This window comes from Muscardinus avellanarius (genome assembly GCF_963383645.1).
Source record: "Muscardinus avellanarius genome assembly, chromosome: 3".
Taxonomy (NCBI): domain Eukaryota; kingdom Metazoa; phylum Chordata; class Mammalia; order Rodentia; family Gliridae; genus Muscardinus; species Muscardinus avellanarius.
The window spans coordinates 86,831,902-86,851,531 of record NC_137788.1 but is presented as its reverse complement, the minus strand read 5'-3'; the positions used below and the strand labels follow the sequence as shown (position 1 = coordinate 86,851,531).

General features: G+C 35.3%; 1 protein-coding gene across 1 annotated transcript in view; it reads left to right on the top strand.

The window, feature by feature from the left end:
- Positions 1-19,630, top strand: part of DPYD (dihydropyrimidine dehydrogenase) — a gene marked incomplete at both ends in the record, with an annotated part of 932,092 nt that overhangs the window by 583,718 nt on the left and 328,744 nt on the right. The window contains one exon of the mRNA XM_080690443.1: positions 18,940-19,008. Coding sequence (XP_080546569.1) covers positions 18,940-19,008 — 69 coding nt within the window. The remainder of the gene's footprint in view (positions 1-18,939; positions 19,009-19,630) is intronic.

Here is a 19,630-nt window from a genome sequence, read left to right as displayed (position 1 = left end):
AAACCTGAAAAGATTGAAAAACCAACAGATTTAATAAAGATTATTTTTGAATCTTTAAGAGAGGGAAAAACCTGGGACAAAACTAGCATCCTCAAGATTAGAGAGACAGTTTTGTGGATATAACTCAGAAGCAGAGTACATGCCTAATGTTTGCAAAACCCTGGTTGGATCCCCAGTACCACAAGGGAAAAAAGAGCTAGAGGGACAGGTAAGTACATAAAGGGAGCCATGTCTCCCTGAGGCCAACTCACTGTTGGAAACCACATCAGGAACCAGAAATGAGACAAGAAAATCTTAATTGTAATTTGCTAGAGGAACAATGGGAAAATGAAGGATATGTGCATGTGTGCCTCTACCCTTCTGTACCTCGTAATGATGTATGATTACCATGCACAAATAAATTTAAAAACTATAGGGGAACCCCATTTAAAAAGTCCACAATATTTTTAGATTTAGCCCAGGTGCTAGACATAGTTCTCACAGTAAATGTCAGAGAAAAATTTCCTCCTCCTTTTAACAGGGCAGTGGAGAAAAGAAATAAGCCATTTTTTTTTTAAATTAGGGCAGGGTACTCTGTTTATTTATTTATTTAGTACTGGGGATTGATCCCAGGGGCATTCTACACCCAAGCTATACCCTTGGACCTTTTTTTTCTTTTGAAACAGAGTCTCACTAAGTTACTGAGAGTCTTGCAAGTTGTTGAGGCTGTCCTTGAACCTTGATTCTTCTGTATCATCATCCCAAGTACTAGGATTACAGAAGTGTTCCACCACACCTAAAGACTCAGTTCTTCTTAACAAGATCAGCCCATAGGATAAAGTAGTTAGCCAGAACCTATCCCTTTGAATTTTATCAATGTCTAATTAGCCAGAGGGAAAAGAAATTATCAATTCCACTTAGCTCTATCTGCCCATATGGGAGGAGTGAAGCATGCAATGTCAGCCCACTTAAGTCATTCTGTCCCACTAAGGAGAGAGATAGAAATACTTGTTTACTGGTCAGAGACCTGGGCTCACTAAAAGACTAAGACATAATCATAAGACTGGAAAATGCTGTTCCTTCCACCATACCACACCACCACATTACTAAAGGATATTTACAGCAGTTACTTTTATCTGGTAAAACATGTCTGGCTATAAAAAAAAAAAAACTACAAAGAACAGACACCAAAAGGTAAATAAATAAACAAACAAACAAACAAACAGAGCAAACATCAAAATCAGACATGGCAGGAATGTTGAAATTACCAGGCTGAGATTTAAAGCAATTATTTTTAATGTATTAAAGGCTCTAAATAGACTGCATGCAAGAAGAGATGGGCAAAGTAAGCAGAGACATGAATCCCAGAAAAATAACAACAATCACAAAAACCTGCTGGATATCAAAACTTCGACCAGAGATAAAGAAGTTGGTTACTGATTTCTTAGTAGAGCAAATCCAGCTGAGTAAAGAAAATGTGAGATCATAACTATATAAATGGAAAATCTGGAAATAGAAAAGCAAAAAAAAAAAAAGAAAAGAAAAATCCAGTAACTATGGGATAACTAAAAACAGTATTGTGCATAATTGGAATAGCAGGAAGAGAATAACTATTAGAGGAAATAAATACTAAAAAATTCAAATTAATATCAAACATGAAACCAAAGATTATTAAATCTCAGGGAATACCAAGCAGGTTAAATATAGAAAAATAAAACCCCAAACTACATCTAATATGTACTTTTTAATACAGAAGTCAAGGATTACAAAAACCTGAAAGAAGCCAGAAAGAAAAACACTGTAGTATGGAGAAATAGGGTTTCATCTGACTTCTTCTGAAAATGTTAGCAAGAAGAGGATGTAGCAAAATAGTTAAATAGAGAAAAAACACCAGTGTAGAATATTTTTTTCTCTAAAATTATCCTTTAGAAGTTAAGAAGAAATACTTCCTCAGACAAAAAAATATTGAGGGGATTTGCACCTAAAAGAACACGAATAAAGGAATAGATGAAAGTAAAATAAAACCTTCTAATTTACTATTTTCAACTGAACTATGTATTTGTTCAAAATAATGATGACAGTAATGCATTTAATTATATATGATATATACATATATATTTATAGGCTTATTTTTTTATATATGTAAGTGAGCTTGTTTATATGTAAATTAAGCAAACTATTGCAGTGATACAAGGGCCATGAGAGAATTAGAATTATTGTATTATATTTTATTTATACTATTAGAGAAATTATTTGAAAACGACCTTGAATTAGTTGTACATGCATATTAAGATCTCTATGGAAGTCTCTAAAACAAAAAAGAAATAAATACAATCAACATATTAAGAAAGTAAAGGAAATGAAATCATATAAATTGCTCAATTAAAATTACATCAAGAAAATTATACACTATGACCAAATCAAGTTCATCCCAGGGATGCAAGATTGGTTCAACATATAAAAAGTAATCCATGTAATTTACCACATAAATAAAATTAAAGACAAAAAATAACTATCAGTATACACTGGAAAAGCATTTTATAAAATCCAACACCAACTCATGCTAAAAGCACTACAAAGAATCGGAATAGAAGGTACATAACTCAACATCGTAAAGGCAGTATACAATAGGCCCACAACCAACATCATATTAGATGGGAGAAAACTGTGAGAGTTTCCCCTAAAACCAGGAACAAGAAAAGGATGTCCACTTTCACTATTCCTTTTCAATGTATTTGAAACTCTAGCCAAAGCAATAAGGCAAGAGAAGAAAATCAAAAAGTACAAATAGTAAAAGAAGAATTAAAACTATCTCTATTTGCAGATGACATGGTATATACTTAGAAAACCCAACAAACTCAGCCAAAAGGCTCATAGAACTGATCAACAAATTCAGCAGTTCCTGGATACAAAATCAATGAAAAAATAAACAGAAACTTCCCCGTATGTCAGCTATAAATCCACTAAAAAGAAATTCAGAAAACACTTCCACTCAGGATATCTCACCAAAAATTTAAATACTTAGGAATAAACCTAACGAAGGAGGTAAAAGATCACTACAAGGAAAATTATAATAAAACACTGAAAAAATATAACAAAGACTTTAGAAGATGGAAAGATCTTCCATATTCTTGGATAGGCAGAGTAAATATCAAAATGGCCATTCTTTTGAAAGCGATTTATAGATACAATGCAATTCTCTTTTAATAGCCAACGTCATTCTTCACCAACATAGAAAAATCAGTCCTTAAATTCATTTGGAACAACAAAAAACCTGGAATAGCCAAAGTAGTTCTCAACAGGAAGAACCATGAAGGAGGCTTCACAATATCTGACTTCAGACTATACTACAAAACCACAGTACCAAGAACAACATTGTATAGGTACAAAAACAGACACATAGACCAATGGAGCAGAAAAGAAGACTCAGAAAAAAATCTGCATACTTACAGCCATTTGATTTTTGACCAAGAGACCAAGAACACATATTGGAAAAAGACAGCCTCTTCAATAACTGGTTTTGGCAAATCTGTTTAACTATATGCAAAGAAATGAAAATAAAACTCACTTTATTACCCTGCACAAGAGTCAATTCATGAGGGATCAAAGACCTGAAAATTAGACTAGAGACTTTGCAGTTAACTGAAGAGGGCATAGGTCCTGTACTTCAACACATAAGCACAGGTCAAACCTTTCTCAACAATACTCCAAGGCAAAGCTTCTGTGCAGCAAAGGAAACTATCACAAACCTCAACTCAGAGTAGACAGATGGGAAAAGATTTTTCCAGCTACCCCTCCAAAAAAGGATTAACATCTAAAATATACAAAGAAAAATCTGGGCATGGTGGTGCAAGGTTTGTAATCCCAGCATTTGGTAGGCTGAGACAGTAGGATCTCAGTTCGAAGACAGCCTCAGCTACTTAGTGAGACCCTGTTGCAAAATAAAGAATAAAAAATAAGGATGGGGGTAGTTTGGAGGTAGAACGCCCCCTGAGTTCCACTCTTAATGCCACAACACACACATACACATACAGAAAGAGAGAAAGAACTCAAGAAACTCACTGCTATGAAAACAAATAACCCAAATATAAAATGGGCAAGTGAATTAAATAGACACTTCAGAAAATAAGAAATACAAATGGCCAGTAAATGTGTGAAAAAAATGTTCAATATCATAGCAATCGGAGAGATACAAATCAAAACTACCCTGAGATTTCACCTAACTCCAATTAGAATAGCAATCATTAAAAATACAAACAACAACAAATGCTGATAAAGGTGTGGAGAAGTGGGAACTCTAATATATTGTTAATGGGATTGTAAATTAGTGTAACCACTTTGTAAAACATTATGGAGGATCCTTAGAAGAATGGGAATAAATCTATCATATGACACAAAAGAATGGAAACCAAACTACCATACTAATACATGTGCATCTATGTTTATATCTGCACAATTCATAATTGCCAAATTATGGAACCAGCTAAGATGTCCATCAACAGATGAATGGACTACAAAACTATGAGATATGTACACAATGAAATTTTACTCAGCTGTAAAGAACAAAATTATATTATTTGCAGAGAAATGGGTGGAACTAGAGAACATTATGCCAAATAAGATTAGTCAGACACAAAATGTGAAAAGTTGAATATTCTCCATAATATGAGATATAGGAGAAACTCTAGACAGAGAAGACAAAACCTTAGATGAATAAATATGATGACCTTACTAAAGGAGATGGGATTGGTAGGAGGGAAGCACTCTTATGTACATGATGTACATTTACAAATATATCCAAGTAAGTCACTAAACTGAACTAGGTAAGGAAGGAGGGTGTAGGGATTGGGGTAGGAATCATGGAAAAGTTAAATGAGTCATGTGTACATGTATGCCTCTACCATCTTGTACCTCATAGTAATCTATGATTACAATGCACCAATGAAATAAAAACACAAAAGTAAGAAAAAGAGCAGAAGCCAAAAAACAGAAACAAAGAACGAGGACAACAAATGGAAAATAGTAAAAAAAATTATGGTCTATATTTATTCAGGTATATCAATAATCAGTTTAAACATCAGTACTCCAAATGCCCCAATTCTACAACAGAGATTGTCAGAATAGAACAAAGAAAAAAATTAGCTAAGTGTTGTATAAAAAAAAACACCCACATTCAATATAAAAACACAGATTGAAAGTAAATGGATTAACTGGGTGATGGTCCACATTTGTAATCCCAATATTTGGTAAACTGAGACAGAAAGATTACAGGTTTCAGGCTAACATGTAATAATTTAGCAAGCTACTGTTTCAAATTAAAAATAGGGCTATCTGGAGATATAGTTCAGAGGTACCAACTCTGGGTTCAATCCCCAGTATCATAAACAATAAAAAAGTAAGTGTATGGATAGCAATCTAATAGCAGTCTATCTAAAGTAAAAGTAGCTGTTTTAATTCCAGACCATGAAGACATCAAAGCAAAGAAAGTTACTAGGGATAAAGAAGGACATTGCATGGTAATGGGGGTCAATTAAATAGACATAATAATCCTTAATGTGTGTGTAGCTAACAAGAAAGCAGTAAACAGTGTGAAACAAAACCCAATAGAACAGATGAAAGATATAGATGAATCTACCTCCATAGTTGGAGATTTCAAACCTCATCTATCAGAAATGAACAGATCCAGCAGGCAACAATTCAGCAGTTGAACTCAACATCACCATCAACCATCAAGATGTAATTTGACATCTTTAGATTACTTCATCCAACAGCATTACACAGTTATTAAAATCACATGGTACACACACCAAAATAGGCTACATTCTTGGCTATAAAATATACCTTAGGATTTAAAAGAATATAAATCATACAAGTCTTCCCTTGGAACACAATGGAAATAAACTTGAAATCAGCCGGGCATGGTGGTGCACGCTTGTAATCCCCGTGCTTGGGAGGCAGAGACAGGAGGATCACACAGGTTCAAAGCCAGCCTTGCTGGCTTAGGAGACCCTGTTTCCAAATAAAAATATAAAATAGGTCTGGGAATGTAGCCCGGAGGTAGAAGGGTTTCCAGAAATCCCAGTACCACCAAACAAAACAAAACAAAACAAAACAACAACAAAAAATAAACTAGAAATCAATAACAGAAAGAAAGCAGGAAACTCCTAATATATAGAGAGATTAAGCAACACCCTTCTAAATAACAGATGAATCTAAAGTGAAATATAAAAATATATAGTATTATGACCTAAATGAAAATTATAAGAAAAATTTACCAAATTTTGTGGAATGCAGCAAAAACAATGTCTAGAGGGGAGATTTATAGTATTGAATGCATGTATTAGTACATGTATGTTCACACAAGATTTTTACCCCAATATTATGTATGAATATAATGCACTAATAAAAACTTTAAAAAAATTAAATAAAATTTATCCTGATGAAACTAAATAAAATAAAGCAAAATGAAAAAAGAAAATAAAAAAACTAAAATCAATAATCTATAATTCCACTTTAGGAAACAGAGAAATGAAAGAAAATTGAGCGGAAGCCAATATATAAGCCAAAGATGAGAAAAAGTAAGGGGGGAGGGAATGGGGTGGGAATTGCAGAAGGCCTAAATAAGTGATGTGTGCATTTAGTCCTCAACCATCTTATACCCCATGAAGATGTATGATTATAATGCACCAAAAATTTAAAAATATAATTAAGGAATATGTCAATGAAATTGAAAAAAATCACTAGAGAAAATCAGCAAAATCAAAAGCTGATTCTTGGGGAGAAAAATAAAATTAACAAGCCACTAGACAGAATAAGAAAAGAAAAGAGAGGACTTAAATTAATAACATCAGAAATGAAACAGTGTCTATGTGTGTGTATTAACATTAACCATTCTTGTTTTATATATTCACCTACAGCAAGTACTATAGTGTCCTTTAGGCCATCATTTCTTCTATGGAAATTTATCTAATATGAGCAAGGTAATTAGGCAAAGTGGAACCAAATGATAAAAAAATGAGGGCAAAAACTAACATCTTCTTCCATTAAGGGGAAGTAAAGATGGTATAAACAGAGCAATCTGTGATGCACTGTGCTGAGAACTGGAGTCTCCTAGACTAGAGCCAACCTCCTCTCGATAGGTTGGCTGCACTGGAATAACCAGTGAAATAGTGATTCTATCTCTGGTGATATGATAGAGGTTGGCTCTAGTTAAGCCTTAAAGAGTAGATAGAAAACATACTGTTGGTACAGTAGGGTGGTGCAAGAAGGACCAGTATGAGAAAATAATGGGAGCCTAAAAATACATGTGTTGAGAGGTATCTGGAGGGCATCCAGTCTTGTGTATCAAGATAAGGGGCAGCAAGGTGACTTGAGGCAAGATAATAAAAGCCCAACAATGCTGTATTTTCAGCCACTGAGTTCTGCAGACAGGAGACAAGGCAGCATCTCACTGGTTCTCGAATACTAATGATTCCCTCTGATTTTATAATTTCCTAGGCAGTTCCATCTACCTATTTATCTTGAATAGTATTTACAAATCTACCTTGAAATAACTCATTGATAAAGAACATCAAAATGAAGTTAACCTCTGAGAATTAATATAATAAAAATGAATATTCCTGGAATAAGATTCACCATGTATAAAACTAAACCATAAGTTTTCTATAAAGGTGTAATTAAGGAGCATAAAATGATTCAAAGCAAAAATATTATAGCCAGATAATTCAAATATATATATATGTGTGTGTATATATATATATATATATATATATATATATATATATATGTTGATAACGGTCTTGATAAATTGCTGAGGATGTCCTTGAACCTATAATCATCTTGTCTCAGCCTCCCAAGTACTAGACTCAACATCCTATGCCTCGGCTCTGGCTCTTGCTCTACCAGGAGTACTCAGGCTTATCCATTCATTCCTTCATCCATTCATTCATTCATTTATTTATTCATTCAATCATTTTGCTAGTCAATTTTCAATAAATAGCCATGGATGGTTTCAGATTCTGGTGTAGCACTTTTATAGGGAGCCTTCCCTGTTTCACACAGGTTGACATGAAGAACCCTTTCCTTTTTGTTTTTACTGTATCACTGTTAATATGTCAATTATTTTCATATCCAATTTACATGTGTCTCCTTTAGTACACCAAATGTTTCAACATCACAGGGACTATTTTTATTATTCAGACCAAAGAAACAGACATTTGCTTAAGAAAATACAGCATGCCTGGTACATTCAAGAAGCAAAGTAATTCTTTGTGGTTGGAGGAGAAGTCTCATTGCGGTCTTGAGTAGCCCACTAAAGAGCTGTATTTAATGAGGAAGGTGGATTTGAGGCAGTGTGATAAGAAGAAGCTTGTTTCTTTAGAAGTATATGGCAGATTGGCTATAGTCAGAGATGGAACAAATCAAATGGAAGTTTCTGCAAGAATCTAAAGTAGCAATGGTGAGGATCTTAACTGAGACCCGCATAATTCAGAGCCAAGAGCACTAACAAAAGAAATTTGGGAAGTAGACTAGAGGAGCACTGCTCAAATTGCCTGCATGGCAGGACCACCTAAAGATCCTTGAGAAACTCTATTGAAAAGGAATTTAAAATCCTTGGAATTATTTCTTTTAACTATGTAACATCAATACTCAGCCAAGTCTGAGAACCCATATACTAGAGCATACCTAAGTGAATAATGGGGTGTGAGTGATAAGAGAGGGAGAAGAGATAAATATCCAGCTAGATTTCTACCCTAAGGCAAAAGGGTAGAACATCAACATATTTAGTGTGGAGAAGTAAGCAAAGCTGAAATGGAAAAATTTAAGTTTGTTTTTGGGCAAATCGAATTTAGGCACTAGAAGGTAGATGGATGTGCAGTTATTGCACTTAAGACAAAGAAGCAAATGGGAAGTATGTGCTTCATGAATATTCATTATGTGGTCAGTACTAGAAATTATTCTAAATCTGATGTCTGAGAATTTTATGTAAAGTGAGATAAGAAAAATATCATGAGCAGACTTTGGGAACATCAACATATAAGACATGGGCAGAGGTACAAAAAGATACAGCAAAAATAGGAAAGCAAACCGAGAGTGGTAGTACAGGCCTGTAATTCCAGTACTTGAGAGGCTGAGACAGGAGGATCGCAGGTACAAAGACAGCCTCAGCAATTTAGCGAAAATCTGCAGCAATCTAGTGAGACTCTGTTTCAAAACTGTAAATAAAAAGGGCCCTGGGGGTATAGATAGATGATAGAATGCCTCTGAGTTCAATCTCTAGCACCACAAAACAAAATAAAAGAAAAATAGGATAGCAAAAACAAGTGGTATCTCCATGACTGAGAAGGAAAATGGTTTCAGGAAGCCAGAGTAGTTAGCAGTTTTAAGTACTGAAGAGAGTTCTCCTAAAATTCAGGATGAAAAGCATCTAATGTATTTGGAAGTCACTGCTAACCTTGTAAAGATTGTATCGTATGCATAGTGAGGACAGAAATTATATATATATATATCCGTATATATACACATACACGCACACACAGGCACTAAAAAGTGATCAAAAGCGGAGGAAAAGTAGCAGCTGGAGGGATCTAAAAGGGCTCTCTTTATCTAGTTTTAATGGAAAACAACTCTATCTTTCATGAAAACTAGGTGTGTATTTTTTAACTTTGAATATGACTTTGCCATTAGAAATAGTTGTATACTCAAGATATTTGTGCACAAAATAAAAAAGTTTTATTTCTTACTCTGAAAAAAAATAATGTCAAAAGTCACCATTGTCATTCTTTAAAGCTTTTAAGTAAAGAAATCAAAATTCATGTTCCATTTTTAAAAATCTGAAAATTCCATTTCCAAATGGAATAAGGTGTCTTTATTAAGTGGTTTCTCAAACCAGATTACACTACAGTTAACATTTTGGAAATTGATGTGAAGAACATAAAACTTCCCCTTGGTTATAGGCAGCCTGACTTGGCTCATTCCCATTGACCAAAGTCTGTGCTTCAAAATGCACATTGTCAACACTACTTTGGTATTCAGTAACTATGCTCTTAACTACATTGGAAATCCAGTCAACAATTTGGCTTCAAGACAACTTAAATTTTTTAGTAGGGAAAAACTGCAAAGCGATAAAGGTGAACAAGTGTAAATTATAAGTAGCAGAGTTAGGTTTTGTCAAACAATTTTAAAAATCATTCCTAATACCACTGGGATTGTATTGAGGATGAAAGATAGCATGGGACATGTGATCTTCAAAGATATTTAAACTAAGAAAATATGTTTATTAAATATTCATTAACTGTACAACATTCAAATTTTAAATGTACTTCACACCTCAGTTCAAATATAGTGAAAGTGGAATTTATGATATTAATTAAACATTGAGCAAATAAAAATTTCAAATTTTGAAGAGATTTGCTTTTAATCTCAAATAGTCAATGTATTCCTTTCAGGAAAATTGACCGTTGAACATTAAAGCAAATCTCTCCAAAATTTGAGAGTTTTACTTACACAACCGCTTATTTAATATCATAAGTGGGAAGAATACTTTATATGTTGTCTTTTCAAATTATTTTAAAATTAATTTTTAACTGCTGCAGTATTTTTTCAAGGGGAATAACACATGGAAAAATTTTTTCTTAAGTTAATTTATTTGGTATCTTGTATGCTTTAAAATTGTGATATTTCATGGAAATTAGGTGTTCACCTGAAGACAATGCATTTTATTGTTATATTCATTAGTCAAAACTGTGAAAACCTGATTTAAAAGCATTATCTGCAAAGCACACTTCAATATAAGACTGGCTTTTATGAAACATTAAATTTTACTAATTGATTCAAACCCGCACGCATGTATACACACACACACACACACACACACACACACACACACACACAACCTTGATGACATGGATGTAAACTCTGGATGCTATATAAAATCAGTATGTTATGTTTGGCCATATAATCTTTTTACCAATTTTGGAAAACATCTTGGACTTTGATTTTAATAATTAGTCTTAATTTCCCAAAATATTAGCAACAGTGGAAAATACATCTCCCTTTGTGGTCAAATAATTTTGTCATAATCGTTTCCATTTTCTTGGATTACTATTTCTTACTGTCACTCTCCTTCATAATTTTAAACCTCTTTTTTTAATTCTCTTTACTCTCAGTAAGAGATCTAACCTCCTATTTCATAAAGAAATTAAATAGCAGGAAAAATAATTTCATCTCTCCCACACCAAATCTGTAGCCTGAATCTTTCTATACCTGTTTTTCTCGCCCTTGCTCCTCCTTCCTACCCTGCTATACTGGGAACGGTGCCTCTGTCCTTCTCAAGGGCCAGTTCTTCTACCTGTGCTCTGACTCATCACCACTTCTTGTTTCTCAGAGGTTTCTTCCAGATCATTTCCACCAATACAAAAGCATACTCATATATGGCACATTGAAAAACCACAGAAAACAGATGACCCTTTAGCTAGACCCCCCAGACCTTCAGCTGCTTCCTTGTTTCTCTTTTAGCTGTCCCAGCAAAACCTTTAAAGACAGATGTCTATCACTTCTATTTCTTCCTCAGATTTTGTCCACTGAACCCATTCCAGTTTGACTTCTGTTCTGATTTTATTCTAAGTTTAACTAAAGAAACCCCTCTGTAGTTAAAGTTACCAGTAGTTTATATATTGCCAAAGCCAGAATTTGTTCCTTTGCACAAACTCTGGGCAGGATTCCTGACAGAGGGCTGCATCTTACTTTTTGGAACACTTCTTTCTCTTGGCATGAATCCCCATGGTCTTGTGGCTCCAGTTCAGGTCTTAGCCCTTTGTTTTTGTCTATCTCATTCCATTTTCTTTATCAAATCGCCTACCTAGTTAACTTTAAGTTCCATTACATGTTAAAGTCTCTTTCATTTATATCTTTACCTCTGACCTCTTCAGTGAATTCTAGATTCGTATTTCCAGTGGCAGAATTGATGTCTGCATTAATGGGAGGACTACTGAATATTTTTATGTGAATATATTAAAATAGAACCTCTCTGTAGCCCTACACTATTTTCTTCACCAGGCTTTATTCCATCTTAGTAAATTTTCTACATACCAAAGTTCAGAACTTCAAGCCAATAATCTAGGGATCCTCCTAATATCTTCTATTTTTCTCTCTGCCCCAACTCTAACCCTTGAACAGTCCTGTGGATTCTAACCCAGACTATCCATGTCTCTGCCTTTCTGGGTATTTTGCAAGCCACATTCTTTCAACTTACCTGGATTACTTGCTTTCATGCTTAACCCCATTATTTCATCCCTATGAAATGATCAGATATATCTCTGGAAAATGCAATATCATTATCTCAGGGTTTTAAACCTGCCAGTGACTTCCCATTGCATCTAAAAGTAAATTTCAAACTCGCACAAGGTTCAAAGCTCCCAGAGACACGGCCATTGTGTGCTTCTCTCATTTTCCCATAGACCTTTCTTGTCTTGTTACAAAACTCCACCCATACAAGCCTTCTCTATTTCTTGAATACACCATGCTCATTCGCTCTTCCGAGTCTTCGCTCATGCAATTCCCTCCTCCTAGAATATCAGTTTTTGCTCAGTTTTCCATTCCATTCTTCAACATAAGGCACCTGCTCAACTCTGAGTTCTCAGCTCAGTGAACCCTTTACCCAACCGCCAGCTAATATGGCTGCATGTACACCAGTGGTTCTCTCTCATGTTTTTCTTGATTCTTGCCTCCAATACAAAAGCAATGATGCAGAAATCGCCTTATTAATTTTTTATTTTTACTTTTTGTGACTGTTTTTGTCCCTGAAATGTAAGTACTAGTAGGGGGGAGATCTTTTTTTTCCCATTTTATTGATCACTTTTGAGTTGGAATGATTACTAGCATATAGTAGGTGTTCAAGAAATACTGATCAGTTATTGAATAAATTAAGTTATTCTCTTAAGCCCTTTTCTTTGTGAGCCATTTATTGTTTACCAAACATCTTTAGTGTTTTCTTTGCTTATTAGTTAGTTAGCTGACACTGTTTGGCTCTCCCTCTAGACTGTATACCATAAGATATAGGTTGAGGGAAAAGTTCAAATACTATATAGCATATGGATTCTGCATGTGAACTCATTCAGTGGTGTGTGTGTGTGTGTGTGTGTGTGTGTGTGTGTGTGTTACTGGAGACTGAACACAGTAACAGCCTTATTTTATCTTTTTTTTTTTTTTTTTGAAATAGAGTCTCACTAAGTTGAAGAGGGCCTCGCTAAGTTGCTGAGGCTGGCCATAAACCTACAGTCCTCTAGTCTTGGTCTCCCAAGTACTAGAAGTACAAGCATGTGCCCATGCTGGCCAATAATGTTTTAAAATATGAGTTATAAATAATAGAGCACTAAGCTGGTCATGGTGGTGCACACTTGTAATCCCAGTATTTGGGCGGCTGAGACAGGAGGATCACGGTTCTTGGCCAGCCTCAGCTACTTAGTGAGGCCCTTTGTAATTCAGTGAGACCTTGTTTCAAAATATAGAATAAAAAATAGGGCTGGGGGTGTTGTTCGAAGGTAGAATGTTTCTGGGTTCCATCCCTGGTACCACAAAAACATAAAAAAAAGAGCAGTAGAAATGGCATAAATTCAGTAAGGTATTGATATAAGGAAATATTACTTTGATTTCAGAATTCATTGGATATTCATTTCTAGTAACACTGCATATTTTTACAACATAATATATCTATCCATTCTCTTTTTCATTGGAAAAAATAACCTGTCTTCTTGTACTTGATTAAAAACCAAATACAGCAAAACACTGAAGGAGTTTCTAATCATTAAAGAAAAACTAAATTATGCTCATTGTCCTTTAGTGTTAATATATTTTAGTCTGACTCTGAAAATACCCATATTTTTAATACAACTTAAAATAAATTTTGATCATTTTGATTTCTCTAAAATAGATTGCTGCTACATATTTTTACAAGCCATTCTTTTGTTTTAGATGAAGATGTTTAGAATGGTTAAACTACTTCTCATGTCTTAAAGAGTGTATAAAGTTCTTTTTTCTTTTAAATGTATTTGAGTCTGAAAAAATTAAGAAGTGATTTCAAAAGTGACACATTTTATTTTACATGTAGTCATTGTTAAGACTTCAAGACTTAGGTAGAAATCAAAATAGAACTTTTAACGTTCCTAAATACCAAAGTAGTGCTTATTGGTCCACATGTTCAGATACATTTGTGAGGCACCAGTTTTACATGGGACCCCAACAAGTCTTTCAACCTTCTTGCATCTCCACTTCAATGCTGGCCCTGTGTCTATTCTTCTTTGCACCGTGCACTACCTTTGGGAGGGATTAGGGAGGTAGTGAAGTGAGTGAGGGGTCAGTGGTTACAGTTACTATCAGTTCTGGAATACTTCCTTCTAGTTTAGGGACCAATAAGAAAAAGTTTTATTTTCTAGAAGGACCATGATGGACGCAGAATAATCAATCACTGTGATTAACACAGCTGGGGATTCTTATCCATCTTTATGGTCAAGAAGGTAGAATCTGTTTTCAGACGGCGTAAAAAGGATAGCGGAGCATTATAACACCTATCTCTGCTGAACACTGTGCATCTCCCCTCCTGTAGCCAGCCCATCCCCAACGAGAGGCTGCCCCAAATCACATCCAGCCTCTGAGTCTGCAGGTTTTCCATGGTACTCAACGTCCAGGACAGATTTCTGGGTGATAATTATTTGCCTTCTTCATTGAACCCAACTGTTAGCTCCTGGTGATTCTAAGCAACCTCTAAGGCAGATGATGATTTTAACCAATCCTGGCACAATCGATATAAATTTGAAGCAAATATAGCTTTATCAAAATTGGAATTGTCATTTAGAAAAGGGGAACCATGTTAAGTCCCGTGTTGAGAGCATGCATCATATCCTGCAATAAGTGATAGATAGTAACTTCATTTCTCTGGCTGTGGATTTCCTGCTCAGCCCATGTGTCTGGCTGGATTCTGCCCATGGGAAGGAGGGCCTTGTTTTCTTTCTGGAACTCTGAGAGAGACATTGACAGGAGGATGCTCCTACATGGCTGTTGTGATTGCACATACTTCATATTCATACAGGAATAAAATTTTGGAGATTATCTTATCATGTTGGGAGATTTTTTCTTGCGGTCATTATTGTTTTCCTCTTGTTTTGTTTCAAGCAATAAAACTTTCTAAAATCTGTGACTAATGCATGTCAGTTTTACTGGAGGAGAACGAGTATCTGGTGGCTAAGATCATTTTTCTTTGAGTCTGTATCTTTGTGTCTGACCCTGCCTCTTCAAGTTCTAACAACAAGCCTTAAGGCTCTGCCTATACTCTAATTCTTTATGGCTTTTTAAAATTTTTATTTGTGTCTAGAGGCTACTGAAAATAATAGGAATCTGTCACCTGCTTACAGGCTTTATCCTACTTGACTTTTCCTTTCAAATAGCATACTTAATTATTTCTTCTTCTTCTTCTTTTTCTTCTTCTTCTTCTTCTTCTTCTTCTTCTTCTTCTTCTTCTTCTGCTTCTGCTTCTGCTTCTGCTTCTGCTTCTGCTTCTGCTTCTTCTCTTCCTCCACTTCCTCCTCCTCCTCTCCATTCTCTTCCTCCTTCTCATCCTTTTTCTTCTCCTCTTCCTTTTCCTCTTCCTCTTCTTCTTCCTCCTTTCTTCCATGCAAGGAGCTAACCAGGAGATACTGCATCTAGTGAGGGTGATCTTATGTCCCTCTTGCTATTTCCTTCTGGCCCTTATCCAGCTGTAGAGTGGCACAGGCTCTCCCTGGGCTCTCAGATCCCTCAGGAATGGCAGGAAGAGCATCTCTCACTGAACCTGTGTAATCACATTGACCCTTTTCTGCTTTACAAATGAAGCTTGAAATACGACTTTTCTTTTAGCCCCTAGAGAACAGACCATTGCCGAGACATGCTTACATTTTTTCCTCTCCAATTCTCAAAGGCTGAAGCTTCACTAGACACAAAAGTTGAATCCTAAACTGAACTAATAATAATTAGTTATGCTGTGTTTTCTTCCTCTATTTATTGTATACTTTACTTTCCCCCTCTTTGTTCCCCTCTCTAAGGAATCTAATATTCAAACCTGGTTTTCAGCTGGCGTGGTGGTGCATGCTTGTAATCCCAGCATTTTGGAGGCTGAGACAGGAGGATCTGGGTTCGAGGACAGCCTAGTGAGGCCTTCTGCAACTAAGTGAGACCCTGTTTAAAATAAAGAATGAAAAATAGGACTGGAGGTGTAGCTTGGAGGTAGAATGACCCTGGGTTCCATCCCCAGTACTGAAACAAACAAACAAACAAACACCCTGATATTTCTCTTGGCGCCTACATTTCTGATCACTGTTCTACAATTGTCTGATGTTCTGTGATTCCCTTACTCAGAGCCAGCCATCACCTGATATTTTTCATATAATAACTTGTTAGCAGTTCTCAGTGATTTGTTAGTTTTTCTTTTCTAACTCATGATATTCATTCCTGTTTGAGTTTTTTGAAGGATGAACTCATAAAGCAACTCTTGTTCCTGAACCTTTAGCAATGTCCCGTATGTATCTCTTCAGTCATTCCTTTCTGTGTGCCGAACACCACACCGCCTATTGTAGACGAAGGACACAGGCAGTCCGCTCTCTCTCATGGAGTCTAAAGTCTATCCTGAGATAAAAAAAATAAAAGGCAACATTAAATGCAGTCTTCTCTTTCTGATTTGCAGAACTCTCCAACATGATCCTAGCTTTCTGTCCTCTCAGTAATACAAACATTTGTTTGGTCTCTACAATTTACCTTTGTGGTGTTTTTTTTTCCCTACACATGCATAAAATGATATATGTGATAAGAACATGATACCTTTGACTGGACTCTGCTGCTAGACTCTCTAAGCTTAGAATGGCTTTTGGTGTCTCAGTCTCATAATATTTATTTATATATGAATGTATTTTGGTAGTAGGGGTTGAACTCAAGGGTTTCTACCTCTAAGATGGACCTCTAGATCTTTTTTATTTTTTATTTATTTTATTTTATCTTTATTTTTTGGTGGTAGTGGGGTTCCTGGAAACCCTTCTACCTCTGGGCTACACTCCCAGACACCTATATTTTATATTTCTTATTTGGAAACAGGGTCTCTTAAGCCAGCGAGGCTGGCTTTGAACCTGTGCAATCCTCCTGTCTCTGCCTCCCAAGCGTGGGGGTTACAAGTGTGTGCCACTATGCCAAGCTACTTTCTATTTTAAAACAGGGTCTCATTAAGCTGCTGAGGCTGGCCTTCAACCTGAGATCCTTCTGTCTAAGCCTTCCAAGTATTGGTATTACAGACATGCACCATCATACCTAGCTTTAATCTCATAGTCTTTAAATGATAATAATTAAAATAAGTACTGACATGGACTGAGTAGCTACTCTAGGCCAGCAAAGTTCAGTGGAGGAAAGCACAGACTCTTGTCACACTGGGGCTGTATCTTGGTTTGCTCCCTAAGAGTGATATGATCTTATTATCCCAGTGCCCAGGTGTCTTCATCTGAAAAATAAGGAGCATGAAATTGGGAATGATTCAGTAAGCTAACAAAGTAAATTTTCTAAAAACAGTGTAAGAGCTATGTAAGCCTTAGCAATTTCTATTATTACTTTTCTAAAGAAGTCTTACTGTTATCCATATTTTACTAATCAGGAAACTCATTCTCTTGCCTGGTACCATACAGTAAGTGGTAAAATCAAGTTTCCAACCTGGTTATTCCAGCTTTAAGCAGGTGCTAGCATAGCAAGTACTACCCTATATATCCTTCATAATGGTATTATTGTAAGGCTGTACTTAAGAATCCATCTTTAAGAAAGTTTGAAACTACAGTGTACTATGCACATACAAGGTATTATTATCATAATATAATAAGATGTGATTGAAGAAAAGAAATGCCAATTATTTTTTCTTTTTCTAAGCTTGAAGCCTTTTGGATATAGCGGTAATTATATCAATAAATAGTTTTATGAAATCATAGAATTTCAAGAAAATCAAGACAATACTTTCACAACAAAAACTTGTATATAAATGTACTTAATTACCACTGCTACTCTCTGGAGATGGCGAAGTCTATATTATCATCTCTATTTTAGAAATGAGAATGGTGAAGAGGAAAGTTACATAACTTGTTCAAGTGTTCAAAGATACAGTAGGTGAGAAAGTCTCTAGCATACATCTGAAGCCCTAATTGGTATCCTGTGTTTTACTGTTTAATAATGATTTATTTTTAACAGATCAAAACTAATTTTTATATTATAGTTTACAAACATGCATATATATGTATTTATTTATATGTGTGTGCATTTATCCTGTGTTTTACTGTGATACCTTGCTGTTTAATAATGATTTATTTTTTAACAGATCAAAACTAATTTTTAACAGATTAATTTTTAACAGATTTTTTATTTTTTAACAGATTAAAACTAATTTTTATATTATAGTTTACAAACATGCATATATATGTATTTATTTATATGTGTGTGTGCGTGCGTGCATGTGTGTGTGTGTGTGTGTGTGTGTTAACTTCTGTTGTTGTAACAAAATATCAGAAATTAACAACCTAAAGACTAAAGAGAGGAAAAGAAGTATTATGGCTCAGAGTTTCAGTCCCTGATCTAGTGACTCCCTCTTTTTGAGCCTATGGTGAGGTCAGACATGCTAGGGAGCTTGTGGTGAAGCAAAATCACTCACATCATGGTGGCCAGAAAGTGAAAGAGAGAAGGAAAGGCAGGGGTCCTGATAACCACTTCCAGTAACCTAACTTCTTCCTCAGTCCCACCTCCTAAGGTTTCCACCACCTCCCATCAGTGCTGTCTGCTGGGGACCAAGCCTCCCATCCATGAGCTGCTGGGGACATTGAAGACCTCAGCAGTAACAGTCTGCGACTACTAACCTCTGTGCACAACAGCGTAGCCACTTGCATTTATATTCTTTCTTTTTTCTTTTCAAAGATTGTGATCGCTAGCATCATGTGCAGTTACAACAAGAACGACTGGATGGAACTCTCCAAAATGGCTGAGGTAATGGTTTCTTTAACATATATTTATTTTGTTTCTCCTCTCCTATTTTTATTAGTTTTAAATAAAGAGCTGCCATGGAAAATAATAGAGTAGGAGGAAAATTGAATTGAAAATGTAACTTAAAACATTTCTATTATAATTTGTTTACCCTGTGTTTTCATTAAAATGATGGAAATGTAAATTTAAAACGAATCTATTCTACAAAAGCGGCCCCTCGGATTTCACAGGCTGCCTAAAAATCCTCTATTCTTTGAATCCATATACTCTCTATTTGCATATTAAGCAAACTCTATATTATGATGGATGCCATGATAAAATTTAATTCTACCTTCGAGAGTCTAACTTGATCTTACCTTGCCTTTAGGCAAACTAGTTTGACAGTAGGAGAAGAAATTTTGAATATAAAACTCTTGAATATTTAAAATATAAAAGGTTCATTTAATACTGTTCTCGTTTGAATACAGACATGCATAAAATGGTAGGACAGAATGCTCCTGAATGGAACACTACTCAGCAGGTTTTTCCATAATATAAATTGAATCTTGCACATATGCAAACAACTAACCATGGGCCTCAAATTTGTATTTCAAATAGAAAAATACATACTTACAATTGCACACGT